Source organism: Schistocerca nitens, chromosome 7 (genome assembly GCF_023898315.1).
Source record: "Schistocerca nitens isolate TAMUIC-IGC-003100 chromosome 7, iqSchNite1.1, whole genome shotgun sequence".
In the NCBI taxonomy this organism is placed as follows: Eukaryota; Metazoa; Arthropoda; class Insecta; order Orthoptera; family Acrididae; genus Schistocerca; species Schistocerca nitens.
This window is the reverse complement of record NC_064620.1, coordinates 112,410,096-112,433,373: the sequence shown is the minus strand read 5'-3', so window position 1 is coordinate 112,433,373 and position 23,278 is coordinate 112,410,096. Positions and strand designations below refer to the sequence as shown.

Sequence of the window (23,278 nt, the reverse complement as noted above, 5' to 3'; positions counted from 1 at the left end):
TTTGAAGGACGTTAGGAAACGAAATGGTGGACATATTGAGCATGTGCTGAGTTAGAACAAATCTCCATGGACGGCTCTTCTTTGTAGTATACGTTTCTTTCAGATTGTATTGACAATAAAGTTTATATTCAAAAACAAAATGGTAACACATTTCGTGCGCCACCCTGTACATTCGATTTCGTGCTACTGATTATTTTCAAAAGTTCTTCGTAGTTGTTGCAAACAAAAATAGAATCTTTTGCTAGACTAGACACTTAAACAATAGGTCTGGCAATTGTACGGCGGAAACCTCAGATATAGCAACAAACCTACGATAACCAGTGACATATGATGCAGTAGTGGAGAAATAGTGCCAACTGTTATAGACAATGATCATCTCTCGCAGCTGTTCATGCAATCATTCGCCTATCATGCATTATGGTAGTTGAATCAATCGATCTCATGCAGCTCCGGCTTCATTATGACAGCACAGAAATATATTACAGTTGCGATGATTCTACATTGTTCTTCCGACAAACAGATTTCACATTCCCATCTAAACATCCGTAATTCAAAAATCTTCGTCTTTTGGAACTGCTACGGTCGCAGGTTCGAATCCTGCATCAGGCATCGATACGTGTGATGTTTAGGTTAGTAAGGTTTACGTAGTTCTAAGTCAAGGGGACTGATGACCTCAGATGTTAGGTCCCATAGTGATTAAAATCATTTGAACCATTTTGTTTTTTTTCAGAGGTGGACAGTGTTTGCAACATTCATTCTACGGCACAGCCATGCTCCAGCTTACTTAGACACCACAGAAATATATTACAGATGCGATGATTCTGCATTGTTCTTCCGACAAACAGATTTCACATTCCCATCTAAACATCAGTAATTAAAAATTCTTCGTCTTTTGGAACTGTTGCACGGTTCAAATGACCTCGGAATCGAGGAGGCAGTGTGCTCAGCGGTAGTTATGCAACGGTAACGCGATCATGCGACTTTTATCACGGTTCTCACAGCTACTCGCCACTCTTGATGGAAGAGATAGGAACTCCGTCCATTAATGATGGACACCGAGTAAAAATAGCGATCACGTCATCGCGAAATACGGGCACCTGTGGAGCGGGGGAAGAACACCCGACTGGAGTCCATTCTTGGCCCGTATCGCCACTTTCCTGATAAGATTTGATCCCCGCTGCCCCTGGCGTGTTCTCCAGCGTATATAAGGGCAGCTCTGTTCTGTCGAGATCACCAGTGTCCACTTACGGACATCGACAGCTAAACGCTCGTGGAAGCCACAAGGCCTTTTTACGCCTAGTGTCCGCGGGGAGCTCTGTGTAGGAAGCAGAGTTACTCGACGACCGCAATTTGGTCACTACTGCCGAGAAAATCATAGTCTCACACCAGTTGCCTGGTGTATGGAAAGTATAGCGAACGGCCTTAGTGAATGTGTTCACGAGCTTTGAATGTGCAACCTGGGCTGCACATTAATGAGGTAAGCGATCTTAAACTTACGCTAAAGTCATTCTTACAAGCTTACGTCTTGATGAACAACGTGCCGCTGCAACAAGATAGCTGCTGTCAGGATGTAAATACTATTGTATGTGGTCAGTGCAAAAAGTTTGATTGGTAGGTGAAAATACACATATTTAATATCACTAAACAATCCAGACACGTTGCTTTCACTATTTCGATCGCTTTGAGTTAATACGTTAACACCTGAGACTCTATGTGCTTGGACTGTGCTATAATAGTGGTATTAACTTACGTGTGGTAACTTTGCCATGGAACTAGTAGTGTGTTGTAATGCAGAAAACGCACTGGTTTAATTGTGATGATTCTTCCACAGGGTGCTGTAACCTGTGCTCAACTGCGTCAGGGCCCAGCAACAGGTTTCTTCTTATACAAATCCAGCTGCCGACTGTACCTAAACGGTGAACCGCCTTGGGTACCACTCTTCTGACAGGCCAACAAGAATCTCTCATCTTATTTATTCTGCCTTCAGTACAAACTGACTAAATCTGACTGAGGGCTGCCTCGTAAGTAGTTTTCAGTACATCTCACTGTTCAATACTCTTAAACTATTCTCTTTAGTGTGTGTGTTGCTGAACACACTTGTTCTGAAATTACATGAATTTTTTAACAGAACAGTCGTTAAAATAGTAACATTCTGTTATTTGGGTTTGGTCAGTGAGACACATTGCTTTAAAATTAGTTACTTCAGTACATGGCACTCTACTGAATTTTCCTCTCTTTACAGTTTGCTTATTCCAACCAGCTTTTCCTAAAATCGAGGACTGATCGGTCATACCTTCTCCCAAGTATCACCTACCACTGATTCAAACAACATCCATCATGCAGCTGGGTAAACTTGATGAACGTATTCATGTTATGGATGCCAGTTCAAACGTCTGGAGCATCATAAAGGACATCGCAGAGTCAGGAGTAAGTAAAGATGATTTTTAAGTGTGGTAAATACCTAGTGAGTCAATGAACTTTGATACTACCATTTCATTGGAGATGTTATTGACTGGCCAGCTCTTCAAGTCTATATCCTACTCACAGTGTGAATAACTTTTGTTGTAGATTCAAGAGGAAGCGTTCTATGTCTGTGACGTTGGTGACATCATAAGCAAACACAAGGAATGGAAAATTAAAATGCCGAGGGTACAGCCTTACTATGGTAGGTTTCCTTCTCAGAAATAGTAGCAAGTAGGACTGTGTATTCTCTAAGTTATGACTGAAATCGATTTCTGTTAATAAAATAATTTTGAAAAGATGTCAGATATCAGTTACATCAACTACAGATAGTTTATGAAAATGCTTTCTACTGTCATTCGTCAGTATAAAATAATTACGAGTAACAGAGTTACTTACTACTTTTATTTTTGCAGCGGTGAAATGCAACGATAGCCTCACTGTGATTGAGGTGCTGGCTGCACTTGGGACTTGCTTCGATTGTGCTTCAAAGGTGAGTGTACATTTCTATCACACCTACTAAAAAACAAGAATTTATTTTGCATCATTAAGTGTACAGAAGATGCAATACAATACATGACAAACACACCAAATAGTTTTCAGTGAACTCATATTACTTTGTTACAGGCTGAAATTGACAGAGTTCTTTCCGTTGGTGTCGACCCAAGCCACATCATATTCGCAAACCCTGCAAAACCATCATCGCACATTCGCCACGCAGCAGCTGTAGGTGTTGATCTGATGACTTTTGACAGTGACTGTGAGCTTCACAAAATAAAGAGCCTATTTCCTGCTGCCAAGTGAGTAAACTGCAATCGGAATCCACTTTCCGTACTCATGGACAAATTTTTCTGCTATTTGAACGTAAACACTAAAAATATTATCCTTGTCAACCATCTTTTAGGCTGGTGCTACGTATCCGGTATGACGCTGCCGTTGCTCAGTGCCAGCTTGGGAATAAGTTTGGCTGTGACCCAGAATCAGATGCACCGCGCCTGATGGAATTGGCTCACTCGTTGGGTCTAGACATTGTGGGCATCAGTTTCCACGTCGGCTCTGGCTGTGACGATCCACCAGTATTCTACAAAGCTATTTCTGCTGCTCGAAGACTTTTTGATTTGGGATTCTCTCTTGGCTTCTCCATGAGTTTGCTTGATCTTGGTGGTGGCTATCCTGGCAACAAGGGTGCCCATTTAGACAAGGTAATGTCAGGAATTCTTATCTGTCTTTTTACGAGGCTTCATAAACTAGCATTTCTGATCCCATCTTCGTAATGGATAGATACTTAAATTACTACAGTAAAGTAGCAATATAAAGTGTATTGTCTTTAGTAAGACCATTACTTCACGTTGTTTTCAGTTTGTTAGATTTTGTAACTCTTTATGTCCAATGACTACCGTTTTGTCTCATTTAATTTCACACTTCTGGTAAACATTTCTGGATGGTTGGAATGCTTGCACCGTTTTCAAGCAACCTGTTACTTTGAGAGATACGATTAGCAAACTCTGCTATGTTACTGCACGTATATAATTTTTGACAATATATACTCATGAAGAGGACTGACATTACCGATAACACCAATCAAAATAATGAAATATTAGCACATTTTGAGAATCTTTAGTTGCTTCCTGCTTCCACGCAGCACATTCATTGTGCTATTTTATTTTGAATAAAGTAACGATTGTTTAGTGGAACTGAATATTGTATTGTGTGTCTCAAGGTTATTTCCATATTTCCAGATTGCAGAAGTGGTGAACAGTGCTCTCGGAGACTTCTTTCCTGAGCCAGATGTACACATAATTGCAGAACCAGGACGTTATTACGTTGCCTCAGCTTACACACTTGCTACAAATGTTCACTCCAAAAGAGAACTTTTCAATCCAAATGATGGATCCATCACATCAGTCATGTACTATGTAAATGATGGGTTGTATGGCAGTTTTAATTGTATTCTGTATGACCATATGAAAGTGACTCCAGTTCCTCTCAAAGTAAGTTTGACAATGTTTGCGAATTATTTTACTCACGTGCCATGTAACACTGACATAATTAAGAAATGAAAGGAAAAGAGCTATGTTCTCAAAAACATGATTTTCCTTTCAAAGGTACCTGGACCTAAGATGCATCCCTGTTCTGTCTGGGGACCAACTTGTGATGGCCTGGATCAAATAGTTGAGTCTACTTTGCTGCCAGAGCTGGACGTAGGAGATTGGTTGATTTTTGAGAATATGGGTGCTTACACCTTGCCTGTGGCGTCTCCTTTCAACGGCTTCCCTGTTCCCAAAGTGCATACTGTGATTGATGCCCAAGGCTGGTAAGTAAAGTTTTTTATTGCCAGAATCTAAGGATACTTGCAAAGTTTCGCAAATATGTATACGTGTTTCAAGATTGATTTGTTATTGTAGCTAAACTGATGGTTTCTGTAAATCCATATAGGCTGCTGCTAAAAGACCGACTGCCCATGACAGAAGAACATTTTGTTATTGGAAACATACCAGCAAATCTACACCTGGGGCTATCGATAGATGGTAAAGGCAACATTGACGAGTGGGATGAAGTCCATATGCCTGTTTCATCTTCTGATGATGAAGTTGTAGATGATCACATGTCGCATTCAACTGTGGGCTCGAGCATCATATATCCATTGCTTCAGATGGGACATGTTAATTAGGATCAAGTAAATGCATCATGCACCTCAGTGACAATAAATGATAATGTGTTGGGTTATTGTTCTGCCCCGTCTCCTTCCATACTGTAAACTGAAAACAACTTAGCAATTTTCTCCTGTGGCTGTTTATTTTGCGCCAATATCTTACTGTGAATAGGACTGAATGCAAGAACTGACAAACTGTCCTTTGGGGCAGCGATACAACATAATACATATGCACAGTCTACCAAAATGGAAGCATTAATACTTAGAATATAAATTATTTAAATACATGTACAGTGGACATTGAGCGACATAATCACTAGATCAAGTGATTCTACTGCAGCACGTTACTTGGTTGTATGGTGTGCAGTTCCCACTGCATGTGGCAGAGCATATGACATCAGTCCACTGTTTGTTAAGTGAGATGTGACAGGAAGAGCTTACGTCCATTAAAAAACTTTTGTATACTGCAGCTCAATGCTTGAAATTTGGTTAAGAGGCTAAAAAATGAATCTCAGAGTAACTTAAAATATCAAGGTTTTTTTAGAGTCATTTCAGGCACACAGCTGTCAGCTCAGCTCTCATTGTAGACGTATATATTGCCTTTATAGAGGCCCAACAAGAGAATAATGTATTTATACACTCAGCACATTAACAGTAGATGCGTTATTAGAACCAGAACAAATAAATAAAAATTTAATACTGAGGTGTATGATACGATGCATGTCAAATGCTAACTTGTTATGGTAGAATATATAATAATTTCAATTAAATGAAACCGTTCACACGAAAAACTTGTATGCAGAGGAATGAAACAACTCCATGTAAACTTGTTGATTTAGTGATAGTTTATTTAGAGACAGTCTGTCCGAAAGCTTTTATTAGAGAAAAGGTCACCATAACCAGCACTGTCAAGTGCTGAAAACTTTGTCTTAGAAATATGTTTCAAGTCTCTGTATGGTGTTATACTGTTAATAGATCAATTATGTTTGTTCACTAACAAGTATATTAGCAAATGCATTTGTCTTCAGTGATATTTGGGTGACATAAGGTGTTGAGCCAACAGATTTTAATCGAAAAGTGTTGTTATGGTTGAATAAGTGGAGAGGCAGCTTCTTCACTTGAATTTGTTACTTTTTTGTATACAATCTTATATAATAAATAATATTGTTTAAAATAATATTTGGTATATTTTGCATTAACCCTGTTCCTCCCAAATGAGTACTATATGGAAGGAGAGCAAGGTGATGAACATACTAAGAGGCATCCAATAAAATTTCTCATCATTCGTAAACCAGTATTCTATGAAATGCTTGTCGTAACAACAGTACTAGGCAGCTAATGAGGTGCTAGTGGATTAAAGTTAAAAATTAAGGAGACACGTTGGCTCCCCATCCAAACTGAAGAATTATCGCAACGGATTGGTGATAGTGACAAAACAGTGAAAACCACCAGTGTAAAATTAGCTAACTCCAGAAGCAATGCTAACTGTATTGCACGTAACTGGATAAAGGCAGCAGATGCAGAGGACAATGGAAAAGACAAGTACCACATTCTTGGCCTCGCAACCAGAGATGGTTTCCATCAAGACCCCATAACGCACACACGTCGCATAAGAATAGGGCACATGTAAATGATAATCGCCGTCTGATCACACACATAGCAATTGAAATCTACGTGGAAGACAACTTAATGAATTAGATGGTTCTTAGAGAACAGTCATCCGTCACGCAATATTCTGAGGCTACACACTGCATTTAATATCACTTTATGGTTATATTATGATAACATCAAAAATGTATTGTGTGAAACCTGGAGCACAGTTTAAAAAATAGAAACGATTATAATACTTTTTAAAGAATGAGTTTCATTTTGTAGTGTTCTGTGGCTACAAATATTCTAAAGTTCTTTCATCGTATAAGTTCTCGTAGATGACAAAATTGTAGTCCTTGCGCCTCTCTTTTCTTTCTTGTTTGTGATTGCGTTATGATAGACATTATGGCTGTATGATTTTCCGAGAGATAACACAATCAAATTGCTACAGCTTGTAAAGAATTATACTTTCTGGCACACGATTCTTATGCAGGATTCAGACTGTAAATATCACCAAGCCTTAGCAAGTTACTGTAATAGTAGTAACTGATCGTGTTACCAATAATGAGCAATGACAAGACAAAGCAGTTTCATAGACCAACTGAAGTTGGTGTAATTGATATATGACAGCTTTTCTAAATTAGTTTCCGCACAGAAATCAGTTTCAGTCATCCCTTAGAGGATATGCTGTCCTTATGTGAGACTATGATCACCTCGGCCAAAGTGTTGTCGTCGAATAAGCCAGACTTCTTCATAGAATTCTATGCGGACACTTGACGCAAAAAGTCTTTTAGTTGAGCGAAAATAAAACTACCAGTTGAACTGGTTTGAGAGGAGTTAGAACGTCGACTTCACACCAGATTCCAGCTTCCAACATCACTTGAGGAAGAAAGGTTTACCATTCCTCCACAGGTATTCACACCCTCACCGATGGTGTTCAAACTGGCGAAGGTTGACACACCCCGCGTTAATGCCCACATATAGGTGCCCAGATCCTTCTGATCAGATAGTGTAGATACGGTAGCTATGCATCAATAGCGAAAAATTATAATGTGCGGCGTTTCAGGATACATACGTAACAATACATTGCCTGATCACAGCTACTTGGTTTAGACGTCCTATTCCTCCTCCGTGGCTGACAGTACGCCACTGGCCATTAAAATTGCTACACCAAGAAGAAATGCAAATGATAAACCGGTATTCATTGGACAAATATATTATACTAAAACTGACATGTGATCACATTTTCACGCAATTTGGGTGCGTAGATCCTGAGAAATCAGTACCCAGAACAACCACCTCTGGCCGTAATAACGGCCTTGATACGTCTGGGCATTGAGTCAAACAGAGCTTCGATGGCGCGTACAGGTACAGCTGCCCATGCAGCTTCAACACAATACCATAGTTCATCAAGAGTAGTGACTGGCGTATTGTGACGAGCCAGTTGCTCTGCCACTATTGACCAGACGTTTTCGAGTGGTGAGAGATCTGGAGAATGTGCTGGCCAGGACAGCAGTCGAACATTTTCTGTATCCAGAAAGGCCCATACAGGACTTTCAACATGTGGTCGTGCATTATCCTGCTCAAATGTAAGCTTTCGCAGGGATCGAATGAAGGGTAGAGCCAGGGGTCGTAACACATCTGAAATGTAACGTCCACTGTTCAAAGTGCCGTCAATGCGAACAAGAGGTGACCGAGACGTGTAACCAATGGCACCCCATAACATCACGCCGCGTGATACGCCAGTATGGCGATGCCGAATGCACGCTTCGAATGTACGTTCACCGCGATGCCGCCAAACACGGATGCGACCATGATGATGCTGTAAACTGAACCTGGATTCCTCCGAAAAAATGACGTTTTGCCATTCGTGCACCCAGGTTCGTCGTTGAGTACACCATTGCAGGCGCTCCTGTCTGTGATGCAGCTCAAGGGTAACCTCAGCCATGGTCTCCGAGCTGATAGTCCATGCTGCTGCAAACGTCGTCGAACTGTTCGTGCAGATGCTTGTTGTCTTGCAAACGTCCCCATCTGTTGACTCAGGGATCGAGACGTGGCTGCACGATCCGTTACAGCCATGCGGATAAGATGCCTGTCATCTCGACTGCTAGTGTTACGAGGCCGTTGGGATCCAGCACGGCGTTCCGTATTACCCTCCTGAAGCCACCGGTTCCATATTCTGCTAACAGTCGTCGGATCTCGACCAACGCGAGCAGCAATGTCGCGATACGATAAACCGCAATCGCGATAGGCTACAATCCGACCTTAAAAAAGTCGGAAACGTGATGGTACGCTTTTCTCCTTCTTACATGAGGCATCACAACAACATTTCACCAGGCAACGTCGGTCAACTGCTGTTTGTGTATGAGAAATCGGTTGGAACCTTTCCTCATGTCAGCACGTTGTAGGTGTTGCCACCGGTGCCCACCTTGTGTGAATGCTCTGAAAAGCTAATCATTTGCATATCACAACATCTTATTCCTGTCGGTTAAATTACGCGTCTGTGGCATGTCATCTTCGTGGAGTAGCAATTTTAATGGCCAGTAGTGTATAAACCTGTAGGGTGGTGTCTTCAGTCAAACAGTGTGCAATTTTCTTGCGGACGGTTAACGCTCACAATGATGATTATGTCACTATTCACCAATTACAGCAGCAGACACGTTACATTCGTATGTTAGCTGTTTTTCCGTTGAAGTAATATGCGAGACGTTCTCGTTTAACTAAACGATTTACAGTTGTCTAGTCATTTCAATTGTGACCTTTCTTAGACGTATTAGGCATTCGAAACATATCGACAATATAAAAAGTCTCAGAATATCTGCGAGGCCAGAAGGGCATGGTTGGTTTCGATAAGGTACGGTATCTGCCATGTGCATGTGATCAGCAACCAGCTAATTGCCCAAGCCGCATGTCGTAGCACGTGAACTAGAATTCTACGTAGCCACGATTTTCAACGATTCAGCTTCAAGACTGCTACATCTAGAAGTAAAATTTCGAGAGTTCTCTTGACCTCCAATAAATTATGCACATGCGCAGACAAAACTTCGATTTCAATCAAGATTCACATACGAGTATATATATATATATATATATATATATATATATATATATATATATATATATATATATATATATATACACCAGTCATCAGTCTTCTGTCCGATTTGATGCTGCCCGTCAAGTAATCCTTTCCTGCGCTAACCTCCTCAAGTCAGAGTAGCACATGCAACGTAAGCCCTCAGTTATCTCTTGGAGTGTTCCAATCTCCTTGTTTCTTGACAGTTTTTACCCTCTACCGTTCGCTCCAGTATCATGGAGGTTATTCTCGGTGTCTTAACACATGTCCTATCATCCTGTAACTTCTTCTTGACAGCGTTTTCCTTATATTCCCTTCTTTGCCGGTTCTGAGGAGAACCTCCTCGTTCTTTTACTTACTCAGCGGGACTAAGCAGCAGAAGCAGCGGTCTCCTGAAGGTGGCGAACAGTTGGATCGCCGAAATACTGAATCGAGTTGATTTTAGTATCTGGCAGCAAACCCGAAGAGACTTTCAAGATTTATTACGCCGGGAAAGCCTACGGAGTAACTGAAATCTTTCCGTATCACCCGGCCTTTTCAGGATATACCTCCTTCTCTTGTGATCCTTGAACGGAGTATTCGCTATACTTATTGAAATTTATTACAGAACTCAAATAGTTTTTTCTCCTCTCTCATTCCTTGTCCGAAGCCCATCTTATCCTCTAACCTTTCCTTCTTAGCCTTCCCCTGCAACTCCATTCCATTTCCTCATTACTATTATATTTTCATCGTCCTTTACATACTGTATTACCCTCTATCCTCATCTACTTTCTCTATCTCTTCATCTTCAGCTTGCGACGTCGGTATATATAACTGAACTGTAGTCGGTGTTGGTTTGCTGTCGTTTCTGATAAGAAAAACTGTATCACTGAACAGTTCACAGCAACACACCTTCTTATTCTTAACAAGTCTGATTGGTGTTATACCATGTTCTGCTGCTCTTGATATTACTTAAGAGTCATCCAACCAGAAACCTTAACTTCTTTCCATCTCACGTCACTGAGCCTCTGACATCTAAATTGAACCTTAACATTTCCCTTTTCAGATTTTCTGGCTTCCCTACCACGTTCAAGCTTCTTACATTCCACGCCCCAACTCGCCCAACGTTACCCTTTCTTTGGTTATTCAATCTTTTTCTCATAGTCACCTCCCCCTTTGCAGTCCCCTCCTGAAGATCCGAATGGGGGACTATTCTGGAATCTTTCGCCAATGGAGAGGTCATCATGGCGCTTTTTCAATTACAGGCCACACGTTACGTGTCTTTAATGCAGTGGTTTCCTTTCCCTTCTGCATCCTCATGTTGTTGATCGTTGCTGATTCTTCCGGCTTTAGGAGCTGTTTCCCACCCCAAGAACAAGAGAGTGCCCTGAATCTCTGTCCGCTCCTCCTCCCTGTTTTGACAAGGTCATTTGCAGAACGAGGGCGACTACTTACGCTGGAAGTCTTCTGCTGCCAATGCTGATTATTAATCAAAATTTAAGCGGTGACGGGTTTTGGGCCGGGACCGAGGGCGTTTTGACTACTAATCAAAGACGCTACTCCTTACCTTGTTAATAAAGAATTTTGCATGCTCTTGTTCCCAATTAAACAGAGACTTCGAGAGGGAGAAAAATGAAAGTCTCAAATGCATTCTTGTGCGAGAGTGTTTCACTAGGAGTAAGTCTGTTCGAGTCCTGATGGTGTACGAAATTTCCACAGCCAGTTTTGTGACAGCCAGTGCAGGAGAGGTGATAGCGTAAAGTTGCTGCTCACCAGTCTTCGCGCCAGTGTCCCAAATTAAATTCCAAGCCCGTCCACAGATTCTCTTGAAGTGAGTTCATATTATGCGTTTGATGCTGATCCATTCGTCGGATAGTAGCGCTTAGCTCGACGGCCTGCATTGATACTGTTCGGTGGGAGTTGTCTATGTGCTGGCACTGGATTTCATCATCTCCTTCTCTCATCACGCACAAACAAAGACATAATAATTCTACCCTATATAGCCATCCACCCCAGAAATACACGTACTACTCCCACCCATCCGCAATAAAAGGGGCCAATGTGCGCAGACTCGTCGTCTGAACCCACGCTTTGGTATTTCCTAGCCAAAGTGGAAGGAAGACAGGGATTTCTGGTCAGTTGAGTATCGGGTAATATCAACAGCAGCAGAAAATGGTATAACAGGTGTAGGATTCGTTATGAATGGGAAGGTAGGGCAGAGGGTGTGTTACTGTGAACAGTTCAGTGACCGGGTTGTTCTAATCAGAATCGACAGCAGATCAACACCGACAACGGTAGTTCAGGTATACATGCCACGTCGCAAGCTGAAGATGAACCGATAGAGAGAGTGTATGAAGATATTGAAAGGGTAATGCAGTATGTAAAGGGGGACGAAAATCTAATAGTCATGGGCGACTGGAATGAAGTTGTAGGGGAAGGAGTAGAAGAAAAGGTTACAGGAGAATATGGGCTTGGGACAAGGAATGAAAAAGACTAATTGACTTCTGTAACAAGTTTCAGCTAGTAATAGCGAATACCCTGTTCAAGAATCACAAGAGGAGGAGGTATACTTGGAAAAGGTCGGGAGATACGGGAAGATTTCAATTAGATAAGATCATGGTCAGACAGAGATTCCGAAATCAAATACTGGATTGTAAGGCGTACCCAGGAGCAGATATAGACTCAGATCACAATATAGTAGTGATGAAGAGTAGGATGAAATTCAAGACATTAGTCAGGAAGAATCAATACGCAAAGAAGTGGGATACGGAAGTACTAAGGAATGACGAGATACGTTTGAGGTTCTCTAACGCTATACATACAGCAATAAGGAATAGCGCAGTAGGCAGTACAGTTGAAGAGGAATGGACATCTCTAAAAAGGGCCATCACAGAAGTTGGGAAGGAAAACATAGGTACAAAGAAGGTAGCTGCGAAGAAACCATGGGTAACAGAAGAAATACTTCAGTTGATTGATGAATGGAGGAAGTACAAACATGTTCCGGGAAAATCAGGAATGCAGAAGTACAAGTCGCTGAGGAATAAAATAAATAGGAAGTGCAGGGAAGCGAAGAAGAAAGGGCTGCAGGAAAAATGTGAAGACATCGAAAAAGATATGATTGTCGGAAGGACAGACTAAGCATACAGGAAAGTCAAAACAACCTTTGGTGACATTAAAAGCATCGGTGGTAACATTAAGAGTGCAACGGGAATTCCACTGTTAAATGCAGAGGAGAGAGCAGATAGGTGGAAAGAATACATTGAAAGCCTCTATGAGGGTGAAGATTTGTCTGATGTGATAGAAGAAATAACAGGAGTTGATTTAGAAGAGATAGGGGATCCAGTATTAGAATCGGAATTTAAAAGAGCTTTGGAGGACTTAGGGTCAAATAAGGCAGAAGGGATAGATAACATTCCATCAGAATTTCTAAAATCATTGGGGGAAGTGGCAACAAAACGACTATTCACGTTGGTGTGTAGAATATATGAGTCTGGCGACATATCATCTGACTTTCGGAAAAGCATCATCCACACAATTCCGAAGACGGCAAGAGCTGACAAGTGCGAGAATTATCGCACAATCAGCTTAACAGCTCATGCATCGAAGCTGCTTACAAGAATAATATACGGAAGAATGGAAAAGAAAATTGAAAATGCGCTAGGTGACGATCAGTTTGGCTTTAGGAAAAGTAAAGGGACGAGAGAGGCAATTCTGACGTTATGGCTAATAATGGAAGCAAGGCTAAAGAAAAATCACGACACTTTCATAGGATTTGTCGACCTGGAAAAAACGTCCGACAATATAAAATGGTGCAAGCTGTTCGAGATTCTGAAAAAAGTTGGGGTAAGCTATAGGGAGAGACAGGTCATATACAATATGTACAACAACCAAGATGGAATAATAAGAGTGGACGATCAAGAACGAAGTGCTCGTATTAAGAAGGGTGTAAGACAAGGCTGTAGCCTTTCGCCTCTACTCTTCAATCTGTACATCGAGGAAGCAATGAAGGAAATAAAAGAAAGGTTCAGGAGTGGAATTAAAATACAAGGTGAAAGGATATCAATGATACGATTCGCTGATGACATTGCTATCCTGAGTGAAAGTGAAGAAGAATTAAATGATCTGCTGAACGGAATGAACAGTCTAATGAGTACACAGTATGGTTTGAGAGTAAATCGGAGAAAGACGAAGGTAATGAGAAGTAGTAGAAATGAGAACAACGAGAAACTTAACATCAGGATTGATGGTCACGAAGTCAATGAAGTTAAGGAATTCTGCTACGTAGGCAGTAAAATAACCAATGACGGACGGAGCAAGGAGGACATCAAAATCAGACTCGCTATGGCAAAAAAGGCATTTCTGGCCAAGAGAAGTCTACTAATATCAAATACCGGCGTTAATTTGAGGAAGAAATTTCTGAGGATGTACGTCTGGAGTACAGCATTGAATGGTAGTGAAACATGGACTGTGGGAAAACCGGAACAGAAGAGAATCGAAGCATTTGAGATGTGGTGCTATAGACGAATGTTGAAAATTAGGTGGACTGATAAGGTAAGGAATGAGGAGGTTCTACGCAGAATCGGTGAGGAAAGGAATATGTAGAAAACACTGATAAGGAGAAGAAACAGGATGATAGGACATCTGCTAAGACATGAGGGAATGACTTCCATGGTACTAGAGTGAGCTGTAGAGGGAAAAACTGTAGAGGAAGACAGAGACTGGAATACGTCAAGCAAATAATTGAGGACGTAGGTTGCAAGTGCTACTCTGAGATGAAGAGGTTAGCACAGGAAAGGAATTCGTGGCGGGCCGCATCAAACCAGTCAGTAGACTGATGAAAAAAAAAAAAGCCAAAGATACCATAATACATTTAAATTGAGTTTTACTGACGCTACAGCGTTCACTTTGGTCATAATAGTGTAGAAACTGTTAGAAGCCAATTGAAGGTAAAATGCATGAAATTGTCACGTTTATTTACTCATATTTTCGAGGGATGGTCTTTTCGACAAATACTGAGACCGATTATTTTTCACGTATTGTTATTACTCCATATCAGTGTTTACATGACCGTTCTCAAATTACTTGCCTCTTACTTGAATGCAATTTTTATAGGGTCTCTGCCAGTCCTAGAACCTCTTTACTTTTCTTTTCTCAAACAGAATGCCCTGGAAAAAAAAAATCACAGGGTGCAAGATCAGGGCTATAAGGCGACAGCGGTAAATAGGTAATGTGGTTTTGCCAGAAACTGCGTGACTTAATTTGCAACATGAGGCTGTGCATTGTCATGATGAAATTGCAACCCATTCCAAGAAAGTTCTCGTCTTTTCCTTGCAGTGTGCTTCCTCAGTTTAGCCAGTCTGACATGTTGTATGCTGCTGTAGCAGTATTGAGACAGCGAACTGGATGCTGGTAAATCATTTCATGACAGTCAGAAAAAGTGATCACCACCACTATCCCTGCAAGCAGAACACCTTTCGCCTTCTTTGGTGTTGGAGAACTTGGTGATTTACTCACTGTGCTTGTTCGTTTTCCGTAAGTGTGATAAGAAAGCAACCATGACTTATCAACAGTATAATCGATTCCAGAAACGCATCTTCTCCATAACAAAGAGACGCTGCACCTCATGGCTTGTCTCCATTCCCACAGTCTTTTATCCAGAAGTCAACAAACGTGGCACACAACGGGCATGAACACGGGTCATGTGGAGATGATCTTGCATCATCGTAAAGACACTACCATAATAAATTCTCAGCCCATGACGGAAGTTACGTAATGTTATCCACCGACCCTTACGGACAATCACAACAGCTGTGTTGATGTTGAATAAGAAATTCTCAGCCCATTACAAGGTAGCGTAAGACAAGTAGGCATTGACTGAAGTCCTTGAATCACCTGAACACTGCTGCACGAGGCAGTGCATCTTCACCGTACGCTTGCTGTAGCTTTTCGTAAGTTTCAGTGGCCGTATTATATTAAATGAACAAAGTATTTTACGGCGCCGCATTGCTACTCACGCTTCACCTCCGTTGTCTGGTACGTGAAATCCAAGGAGTATCTAAAAAAAAAGGGTCATCAGTCCATAAGCTTACGCACTACTTAACCTAAATTATCCTAAGGACAAACACACACACCCATGCCCGAGGAAGGACTCGCACCTCCGCCGGGATCAGCCGCATGTCTACAAACTAGAGCATTACTAGCAGCTTATCGCCTGGAGGGTGCTGCGGCGTATAAATATTATAAATAAAATCCCGGTTCCCTTGAAATATCCGTGCTACCGATAGGAAACTATCACAGAAGCTACAGGAAAAATTTCAGTCTCATTCTCTGTTGATCAACCCTCGTACGAATTACAATCCAACTTGTACTATGTTTCCTATTTGCCCGAGTGAAATCAGTGTGCAGATAAATTCGCTTGGAAAACTTGGGTCCGAAAACTTAAAGTAGACTTTACATGTACTTGTCATCTTGACTGTATGAAAACTCGTGCGTGCGTGCGTCATGATATTTTGCGAATTTTCTTACGATGAGTCCCGCGAGAAATGTTTTGGGCTGCAGCATCTCTTGCGCTGTCAACAATTTTAGCGCTAGTATCCTCGTTCGAAAAAGGAAGAAAAAACATCACCCCACGTATCAGTGTATATCTACGTGAATAAAAAATATAGTTTTAAAATTTGTTTGAAGTTAACAGTGCTGCGCATAACATACTTGAGAGTAAACCGGTGTTTGTAATTTACAGTTACTTTAGCAATACTGGAACTAACAGGTCGTATAATATTTATTTTTCCCTTTCAACAAGAGTGTTTATTATCTCTATTTATCATAAATGAACGCTATTTTAGACTTTATTAGTGACTACAACCTCGAAAAGTTTAATTCTATGGATATAGTGAGGCCACATGGAAACACGTTTGGCGATCAAGAGGTAACGCGCGAAGCGTTCAAGAAGACTTGCTGCAGAATATTATGGAAAAATCTATCACAAAACCCAGAGAAATTCTAGTCATAGGTAAAGGCTGTTAATGGTAGCAAAGTTAGTGTCCAGTCACCAGGCTCTGATCTAAGGGGGTGGGGCAAACCGGGGTATCTGCCCCAATAATTTCAGGGGCCGCCAAATTCATATTCTGGAAGAAAAAACCTTGTTTCACGAAGCATCTAGCATCCAGTGCACGTTGATCTATCTATTATTCATATGATTTCGAAACGCATCCCTTATGGTTTTTGCAACAGTTTTGAATACAATCAAGTTCATTTCTGAACGAATCGTAAGTTGAATTTTGAATGCATGCGTTGTGTACGTGATGTCGCTGCCAGTGGATTCCCCGTCGCATCAAGAAATAAAAACCTTTCCCGCAGAAGAAAGGGTACCGGGCTATAAGAGCTGAGCCGAATAAGCCCGAACGGGTGAATGAATACCAGTCGCTGTTTGATTATGTGATTGACAGGGTGTGCGAATGATCAGAGTTGTTATAATTATTAGCGAAATCCGTAGATTTAGACTACCAGAGTGGAAATAAACGACTAGCGGGAGTAACAGGCAAGAGAGGTTAAGTATTATCTTCTCGGTGTATCCAAGAAATGAAATTTTGACAGAAATTTTTTGCCAGATCGCTACTCTACCAATGGCCAGTAGTACAGTCACCGGTTCGCAGCCACTTAAGTTCTGTTCTCGGAATAGCTCGGAGAACGCGTTGTACGAACACGTAATAACGCCTAACCGGAGAATAAACTAGGGATGCTGAACCGGTGATTCTGGTAGGGTTAGCGAAGTTAACTGGAGAATTAGTTTTGACAGTGGCAGGAATAGTTACAGAATTAGTGATGACAAGATTGTTTGTTAGAACGAGAAAGGAAAAGGAACGGCGACATCACCCAAATTATATGGAAGAATATGGCGATTCCAAATTAATACAAAAATTTGGTACTACCAATACTTTTCGATCTCATGCTCGAAAAACTGGAGCGTATGAACGAAATGTGATATTATTTCCTAACATAAAACTTTTTGCTTATAGTAGGCGTAATAGGCATTTGATATTGGTATTTCGTCAGTTATATTCTGCAGTGTTATTTATGTAAATGAGGTAGATAAAAATGACAATTTGTGGCTAAACAGTCTCGCTTATTTGGCGTCTGTTACAATTGCTGCAATATTAGAAAGGCCTATTTCATTTGGTCTAGCAGACAATGCCAAAATAGACATAATCAAATAGAAACCACAACTGGCTTGAGTACTGTTCGTATTAACACCTTTTTCAGTATTAGACAACGGCGTTTTGATTTTTCATTTAGCAAAACGTTTGACGAGCTTTGATGAGGTGAAGGGCCTCTACATAAGCCTCTTCATGAATTTTCCATACCACACAGCTTCATTTATTTGCCTCTGGCACCTCAATCGTTGCTGCAAACTATTACCCTAGATATAAAGAAGAAAAGGGAAAAGACTGAGCAGCTGAGTGTGTTTGTGGTGGCCATAGTATACTATCCATATTTCGTTTTAACGTTTCATTATGTTATTGGTACTTGTCGCAGCCCCGTACGCATGTTTGATACATTTAGTTGCCATATTTCTATGTATCTATTCCTTCCTCTTTTTGTCCGATCAGTTGAATGTAAGACTGAGAGTGTGCAAAGATTTCAGTGTGTAGATCCGTGGTAGTAGTCTGCCACTGTGTCAGAACAGCCAACTTTAGGAAAGGTTTCTGTTTGCCTTGGACGAACCTTTTGTATAGGTTGGCACCACAGTAGGGGTTTCTCTGGCCACTTCCGTAGGTACATGGAGTGGTTTTAGATGGAGAGCGAATGCTCGTAGAGTGTTCCGTGGGACGCAAGACGGGTGAGACCCACTGGCGGTAAGTGTGCCTTTTCGATGAGAAGTTATTGTTGTGTTTAATGTAAGTTTTTCAAAGCTAGTATAAGTAAATGATTCCTTTCATCGTTCATAGTTTATTATCGTGTGAGACAAATTTTACTTGCTAATTCGAGAGTGTTAAATACGTTAAAATCCGGGGACGGTGTAGGCTATTGTTCAGTTGAACTGTTACTCAGACACGTGGAGCCGTATTGAGTTTATGTGATTCAGTTCATTTTGTTCAGTATCCTTCCCGCGACAACATGTATATTGTGTATCATTTCCGTGATTTTATGACTGAATTTTGTGCAGTTCGTCTAGCTTGATAACTTTCTTAATGCACGCTTTTGTTTGTGAGGACCACGTGGTCGTGATCTAATGAGAAAGTCTACAGTGCCAAGTCCACAGTGATCTTTCGCTGCAGAATATCTGAGTTAATTGTGACTCTTACTTATGCTTGGTTTTTATAGCAATTTACTTTAAAATAAATTTTGTTCATTTATCCTTGATGTTAAAATCAAGGGAACTGTCCCTCTTGCTTCCCACGTGTGCTGTGGTGAAGGTCATTAATTCTTTTCCTTCCTGTTAGTCTCTCAAGGGCGTGTGAATGTAAGTGTTCATGATAAAACCATCCTTTGGCCATTCCTCTTCCATAGATCATAGACCTTGCAGGGGACTCCGAAGTAAAGTTCTAGGTTTAATTAATATGTGACGTAATAGATTGCAGGCAACAGCTACCATAATATTACTCACTGTACGTATTCATGTGTGCAATTAAATTTCCTCCCGCCGGAGGTTCGAGTCCTACCTCGGGCATGGGTGTGTATGTTGTTCTTAGCATAGATTAGTTTAAGTTAGTTTAAGTAGTGTGTAAGTCTAGGGACCGATGACCTTTGCACTTTTGTCCCTTAAGAACTCACACACACAATTAAATTTCCCGATCTAATAAATGTTCTTTTGCCAGAATTTTTGTTTACGCTTTCATCGCTAAAATTCCACTCCATGCTTCATCTAGCTCTGACGTATGGCACATCCTACTGCATTCCGTTTGCGCGACAGTTGTATTGAGGCCATACTTTAGCCCCCAAATTCAGATTAATTGTAACGATACCCCTTAATTGTAAAGATACCTTTCAGACGTAATAGACTCTTTCGCAGAAAAGAAAGCATGGCGCTGTAAAGCGGTAACAAGATTAGAGAGAAAAAATGCTTGGACCTAAGGATTGAAGAAATGTACACTGTTTTGCTTCTCTCTTGCCTTTACTTGTTTTATGTTTCCTATATTTAATTTTATGTCACATAAAAGAGAAAGTTATTGGCTAATAAGCAACAAAGAGTGCAGATTTTCGCACGTGTTATTCTCCCGGTCACAAATAACCAGACCCAGTATCAACTGTGTGTTTTTTTTTTTTAAAAAAAAAGTGCAGTAGGATGTCAAACCGACCGATTGGAAGCGGGAGAGGCACCTCAGGATATTTTAATTTCCACTGTCCTAAATATAGGTTTAATGGCTTCCATTACAAAATATACATGTTCGTATTGCGCAGAGCGAAATACAGTGACTTGTGACAGAAGAATGCTGTGAGAAGAGGCATGGCACTGCACTTTGGCACACTTAAGACCGAAAGACATATCTCATATCCCTTCGAACATATACATTTTGTATATCAACCTCTTCAGAAAGACGTGCCTACAAAATGAACATATTTTTTAAAAGTCGATTTAAAAAAACCTCGAATGGGAAGGGGGAGGGCACCACTATTAAGTTTTTGTCCTAGTTCTGTTACGCAAGGTTCTTTCGCAATTACCTTCCTTCTTCCTATATTTTTCTTTCCAATTTCTGTGATTGCTCTTTTTTAGAGATGTCCATTCCTCTTCAACTGAACTGCGTTTTAAGCTGTTCGATATCGCAGAGTCTCAGCGAACTTCAAACGTACCTCTTCATTCCTTAGTACTTCCATATCCAACATGTTTGCGCACTGATTCTTCTTGAGTAGGCTCTTGAACTTCAGCCTACTGTTCATCGTCACTGGATTATGATCTGACGTGAGCTTATATCTGCTTCTGGGCACACCTTACAATCCAGTATCTGATTTCAGGATCTGTGCTTGACCAAGGTACAATCTAACTGAAATCTTTCCGTACCTCCCGGCCTTTTCTATGAGTCTTGAACAGAGTATTCGCTATTACTAGCTGAATTTTGTTGTGGAGCTCAATTAGTATTTGTTCTCTCTCTTTCCTACTACCATGCCCATTTTCTCCTGTAATCCTTTCTTCTCGTCCATCCCCTGCATCTGCATTCCAACCCATCCCCCAGGACTATTAGATTTTCATCTTCCTTACTAAATTACCCGTTCAATATCTTCATATACATTCTGTTTCTCTTCATCTTCTGCTTGTGAAATCGGCATGTACACATGAACTGTTGTTCTCGGTGTTGGTTTTCTGTTGATATTGATGAGAACGACACTATCACTGAACTGTTCACAAACTCTCTGTGCACTATCTTCCTATTCATGAAGAAACCTACCCCCCCTATACCATTTACTGCTGCTGATGATATTACCCAACACTCGTCTGACCAGAAATCTTCTTTTCTTTCCATTTCACTTCACTGAGTTGCACTATATCTAGAGTGAGGCTTAGCATTTTCATTTTCATACTTTCTAGCTTTCGTACCACTTTCAAACTTCTGACACTGCAGTGCCCAACAAGTAGAACGTTACCCTTTCATTGGTTATTTAGTCTTTTCTCATGGTACCTCCCCCTTGGCAGTCACTTCCTGGAGATCCGAACAGGTGACTAGTCCGGCATGTTTCGCCAACAGAGAGATCACTTTGACGATTTTTCAGTTACAGACCTCATATCTGTGGATACAGGTTGTGTGGTTTCCACTGCCTTCTTTATCCTCATGCCACTGATCATTTTTGATTCTATCGTCTTTTAGGGGCAGTTTGCCACTCCAAGGGCAAGAAAGTGCCTTGAACTTTTGTTCCCTCCTCCACCGTCTTTGAGAAGGACGATGGCAGAAGATATTGATTTCTTATGCAGGAAAGTATTCGGCCGCCATTACCGATGGATTTATTCAAAATTTAAACAGTGGCGACTTTTGAACTCTGGACCCAACTAGTGTTGATTATTAGTCAAAAACTATACCCCTATACTTCGGTATACAGTATACGTAAAGCGCTATCCCGGTTTCCTGATGCTCCTCGTTGCTAGCTTTTGTCTGTGTCGTTCGTTGCAACCTTACAGGTTCTTGATTGATTTATGCTTGATAACATATTCAACTTTAGTATGCGGTTTCCTCCCGATATCAGTGGTTAATACACTCCTGGAAATGGAAAAAAGAACACATTGACACCGGTGTGTCAGACCCACCATACTTGCTCCGGACACTGCGAGAGGGCTGTACAAGCAATGATCACACGCACGGCACAGCGGACACACCAGGAACCGCGGTGTTGGCCGTCGAATGGCGCTAGCTGCGCAACATTTGCGCACCGCCGCCGTCAGTGTCAGCCAATTTGCCGTGGCATACGGAGCTCCATCGCAGTCTTTAACACTGGTAGCATGCCGCGACAGCGTGGACGTGAACCGTATGTGCAGTTGACGGACTTTGAGCGAGGGCGTATAGTGGGCATGCGGGGAGGCCGGGTGGACGTACCGCCGAATTACTCAACACGTGGGGCGTGAGGCCTCCACAGTACATCGATGTTGTCGCCAGTGGTCGGCGGAAGGTGCACGTGCCCGTCGACCTGGGACCGGACCGCAGCGACGCACGGATGCACGCCAAGACCGTAGGATCCTACACAGTGCCGTAGGGGACCGCACCGCCACTTCCCGGCAAATTAGGGACACTGTTGCTCCTGGGGTATCGGCGAGGACCATTCGCAACCGTCTCCATGAAGCTGGGCTACGGTCCCGCACACCGTTAGGCCGTCTTCCGCTCACGCCCCAACATCGTGCAGCCCGCCTCCAGTGGTGTCGCGACAGGCGTGAATGGAGGGACGAATGGAGACGTGTCGTCTTCAGCGATGAGAGTCGCTTCTGCCTTGGTGCCAATGATGGTCGTATGCGTGTTTGGCGCCGTGCAGGTGAGCGCCAGAATCAGGACTGCATACGACCGAGGCACACAGGGCCAACACCCGGCATCATGGTGTGGGGAGCGATCTCCTACACTGGCCGTACACCACTGGTGATCGTCGAGGGGACACTGAATAGTGCACGGTACATCCAAACCGTCATCGAACCCATCGTTCTACCATTCCTAGACCGGCAAGGGAACTTGCTGTTCCAACAGGACAATGCACGTCCGCATGTATCCCGTGCCACCCAACGTGCTCTAGAAGGTGTAAGTCAACTACCCTGGCCAGCAAGATCTCCGGATCTGTCCCCCATTGAGCATGTTTGGGACTGGATGAAGCGTCGTCTCACGCGGTCTGCACGTCCAGCACGAACGCTGGTCCAACTGAGGCGCCAGGTGGAAATGGCATGGCAAGCCGTTCCACAGGACTACATCCAGCATCTCTACGATCGTCTCCATGGGAGAACAGCAGCCTGCATTGCTGCGAAAGGTGGATATACACTGTACTAGTGCCGACATTGTGCATGCTCTGTTGCCTGTGTCTATGTGCCTGTGGTTCTGTCAGTGTGATCATGTGATGTA

General features: G+C 42.0%; 1 protein-coding gene across 1 annotated transcript; it reads left to right on the top strand.

The window, feature by feature from the left end:
• Positions 1-1,237: 1,237 nt before the first annotated feature.
• On the top strand, positions 1,238-6,290 carry LOC126195427 (ornithine decarboxylase-like). The gene is made up of 10 exons (XM_049934037.1): positions 1,238-1,477; positions 1,832-2,021; positions 2,243-2,427; positions 2,569-2,665; positions 2,877-2,953; positions 3,088-3,260; positions 3,365-3,662; positions 4,200-4,451; positions 4,566-4,774; positions 4,897-6,290. Exons 3-10 carry the CDS (start codon positions 2,338-2,340, stop codon positions 5,129-5,131), a joined length of 1,431 nt encoding a protein of 476 aa, XP_049789994.1. The 5' UTR covers positions 1,238-1,477; positions 1,832-2,021; positions 2,243-2,337; the 3' UTR covers positions 5,132-6,290.
• The last annotated feature ends 16,988 nt before the right edge of the window (positions 6,291-23,278 follow it).